Source organism: Vigna angularis, chromosome 3 (genome assembly GCF_016808095.1).
Source record: "Vigna angularis cultivar LongXiaoDou No.4 chromosome 3, ASM1680809v1, whole genome shotgun sequence".
Lineage (NCBI taxonomy): Eukaryota > Viridiplantae > Streptophyta > Magnoliopsida > Fabales > Fabaceae > Vigna > Vigna angularis.
In genome coordinates, this window is record NC_068972.1 from 26,826,799 (window position 1) to 26,830,206 (window position 3,408).

The 3,408-nt window shown below is 30.0% G+C and overlaps 1 protein-coding gene across 1 annotated transcript; it reads right to left on the reverse strand.

Moving 5' to 3' along the window:
* Positions 1 to 1,884: 1,884 nt before the first annotated feature.
* Positions 1,885 to 2,178, reverse strand: LOC108320220 (indole-3-acetic acid-induced protein ARG2-like). The gene has a single exon (XM_017551591.1). The coding sequence runs from the start codon at positions 2,176 to 2,178 to the stop codon at positions 1,885 to 1,887; it is 294 nt and encodes a 97-aa protein (XP_017407080.1).
* Between the last annotated feature and the right edge of the window lie 1,230 nt (positions 2,179 to 3,408).

Here is a 3,408-nt window from a genome sequence, read left to right on the forward strand (position 1 = left end):
CGTATTCGTTGGAAGACGACTCAAGGTTACTTTAACCTATCTACTTTCTTGAATACTACTTGGCAATACTGAAGTTGCCTTAAAAAGTAGTATTAATTTGATAGCTTCAACAACAGCGTATCACTATCTTTTTAAGCTATCCTCTTGATTTTCTTAAGAGTATATTATTTTTATGTAACAAGAATATGAATAACCATCACTATATATATATATATATATATATATATGTGGTACAAAAATCCGCATTTGTGGTATCCGTAAATAAAATCTGTGACGTATAGTTGATATATGGATATTTATTATCCGTGAATTATGGATAGCGGATATTTTAATACTGACTTATAAATGGGTTGGATACAGAGAGTATATTATCTATATCCACAGATATCCACCACTTATAAAAAATAAAAATAAAAATTTAATTTATATTTTATTAAGTTAAATTTAATTAAAATTAAAATTAATTTATATTTCATAAAGTTAAATTTAATTAAAATTAAATTTTAATTTATATTATATTATATTTTATATATCTTTTATAATTTTATTTTAATAATTTATAAAAATATTTCTTTTGAAATATTTATAGATATTGCAATATTTATGAATATTTGTAGATTTTAAAATATTTGTGAATATTTTTTAAATAAATATTTGTGTGAATAATAAATTTTCTTTTTTTGAATCAGATTACAAGTAAGCATTATATTCACTGGACTCGATGTGTTCTCATCCATATATATTTCCAAGGGTGAGATAACCTTAATAAGAGAAACTGAAATTTCTTAATACGAAAAATAATACTGGAAACATTTCCTTTCCATTATAAACTTTTAACGGATTTTAATTGATAATAAAAGTATAAAGATGATGTGTAAAATAAATCTATGATAATAAAATGTGTGAATAAAATTAAATGATAAAACTAGTAAAATTTAAAAATATTTAAAATTAAACACTTACAAAATTATACATATATACCCGTTTGACTCTTTTTATAGTAATTAATTTTATTAATTTAGTTGGGACTTGCTATTTGCAGAGACATGTGGATATGTAACTGCTGAATAATTTTCTCAAACACTTTCTATCAATGGCTTTTAATATTTTGTAGAGCAGAATTTGTTCCTTCATTCTTCTTCCGTGACGTGACGACGTAGTTCAATTCCTTATATATTAAAGAAAATTAATCATGGAATTTCGAAATATTGGAAGTGCTAGTATTCAACAAAGTAAGATTAAAGTTCAATGTCTTATTTATTTATGAATTTAAATAGATATTTATAATTACTAAAATAATTTAAATTTAAAAGCTATGACATGCATGATTTTCTATGAGACAGTAAATAAAACATTAATATTTTTTGAATAATTAATGTCAATGGGTACCATCCTACACCGACTGGAGTACTTTCCTCTAAGAGTTATACTATTCTCTTCTCTTCAACTAACTTTTAATTGTGTTACGTATTTTTATTGTAATTTGTTCTCTTCCTATAACTTGTTTTCAAATTCAATAAATTATACAAAGTGTCTATATTGCTTGGTGGAGATTTGCTTTGGCTATCCATTGTCAACATTCGTGAACGGATATCGATATCCGTTTGTCCTTTTACAAATGTTGACATCCGTTATATTGACATCCGTCTAACCACATGTAGTGCCGCAGTCCATACGTGCCCCAGCCCACGGATGTTGACATACGTCGCTTGAAAGAGAAAGCAGTCTGAAAAATATAAAATGAAATAAGATTACAAAATATTTCAATTCTAATAAACTCCTCTTATTATTGGTGATTATGAGGATTTCTAAAACTAAAACTAACAAAAACACTTGATCGAACTGAAAATCTACGTAGAAGAAAAAAAACAAAAAATTCTGAGATTACAAAGATGGTTTGTTGGACTTTTTTGGCAAAAACTTAGCATGCAATTCAGCAGCATCAATGTCATTGATGTTAAGGGGTTTGTAGAAGCCAGTTAGAGGATCTGGAATCCACCAGTTGTTCTCATTCGACACTTTCTCTTCTTCCTCTGACTTTGGTCGCATTTTGCTGTTACTCATGGAATCTGCAACTTTTGATACAACAACGTAACCATGTATGATGGTGAAGCAGTTTGAAATTTCTGCCATACCAAAAGAAGAGAAAATTTTAACAGTGGTAAAAGATGGAGCCATTGATGGTGTTGAAAAATCTTCAACGTGAACGTAAATCTCCCACGATATATTATCGCAACAGAGGAACAAGGAACAAAAAGCTCTATCTCTAATTTGTACACAAGAAGATTTCAAAAGTTTACCAGTTGATAACAGATCTACTAAGGGAATGGTGAAAAATTCTAGTTAACAATATCACAAGCTATTTGTCAACAAAGAAGAACAACAATATTTCATTACACTCGTAGTTTGTACATGATCCAAACTTTCGGTGCCAATAAAATTGTTGTCCAAAACAAGGTCAGATAATTACAACGATGGTTGCAAAACAGAGAAGCGAATCAAGTACCCAACTCTGGCATTCAACTCAAACGGGTCAAATTTCAAGTTCTTTTTCCATCATCAACCGACACCGTAAGCAACTCGTTTCCAAGACTCAAATTTTCCACCATGTACTCAGAAAATTCTTCAACCCAACCTTAATCACGCACGACAAAACCCCTTTCATTCTTGAACCAGACCCTCCACTTTCCCACACCCCTTCTTGTGATTCCTCCTGTGCTCGAGTGTGGTAAAAGCAATAACGTGATGCCAAGGTGCCCACTCGAAATTTTGATAACTACATAGCTTAAAGTGAAGCATCTAATCGGAGATAGCATGGTCGTGCCAGCAAAGGAGCATGGCTATGCAGTGTCCGATCACGGTAGTGAACGTTCATGTGGCCACCGAGAACTTGGGCGGAGCGAAACTCCCCTCTGCAATATGTGCAGATGTAGGAATGTGGAGGTGTAGGGATAGGGGTGTAGAGAGATTTAAGGTTTTAAAAAAGTAAATAAAATTAAATTGACGTAAGGTATTTTTGAAATAAAAAAAATAATGGAGAAATGTAGGAAGCATTTGATGATGAAAGAACAACTCTCACTTAGAAAAGGTGCAGGAGAAGTCATTTGGGTCAGCCAAATCAGAAGAATTTTCAAATAGTGGAAATAATGATGAGAAGGTAGTGTAAGAGAATATAATTTTTTTTATTTGTTTGGCATTTTTCCTGACATTAAGAGAATTGTATTGATGAATATGACTTATGAGTAAAAGAAGTTTTCAATGTATCTTGTAAATATTTTTTAAGTTTTTAACACTTCTTCGTTGACTTATCATCATAAATAAAGTAAGATGTTTATTTTTTTTTGTTAACATTTATCTTCAAAATCTTTTCACAAATATTTTGTACGCTATTTCAATTTGTCTAATTGT

Bases quoted from the DNA above. Each gene is read 5' to 3' on its own strand.
- LOC108320220 (XM_017551591.1), bottom strand. From the start codon at position 2,178: ATGGCTCCATCTTTTACCACTGTTAAAATTTTCTCTTCTTTTGGTATG.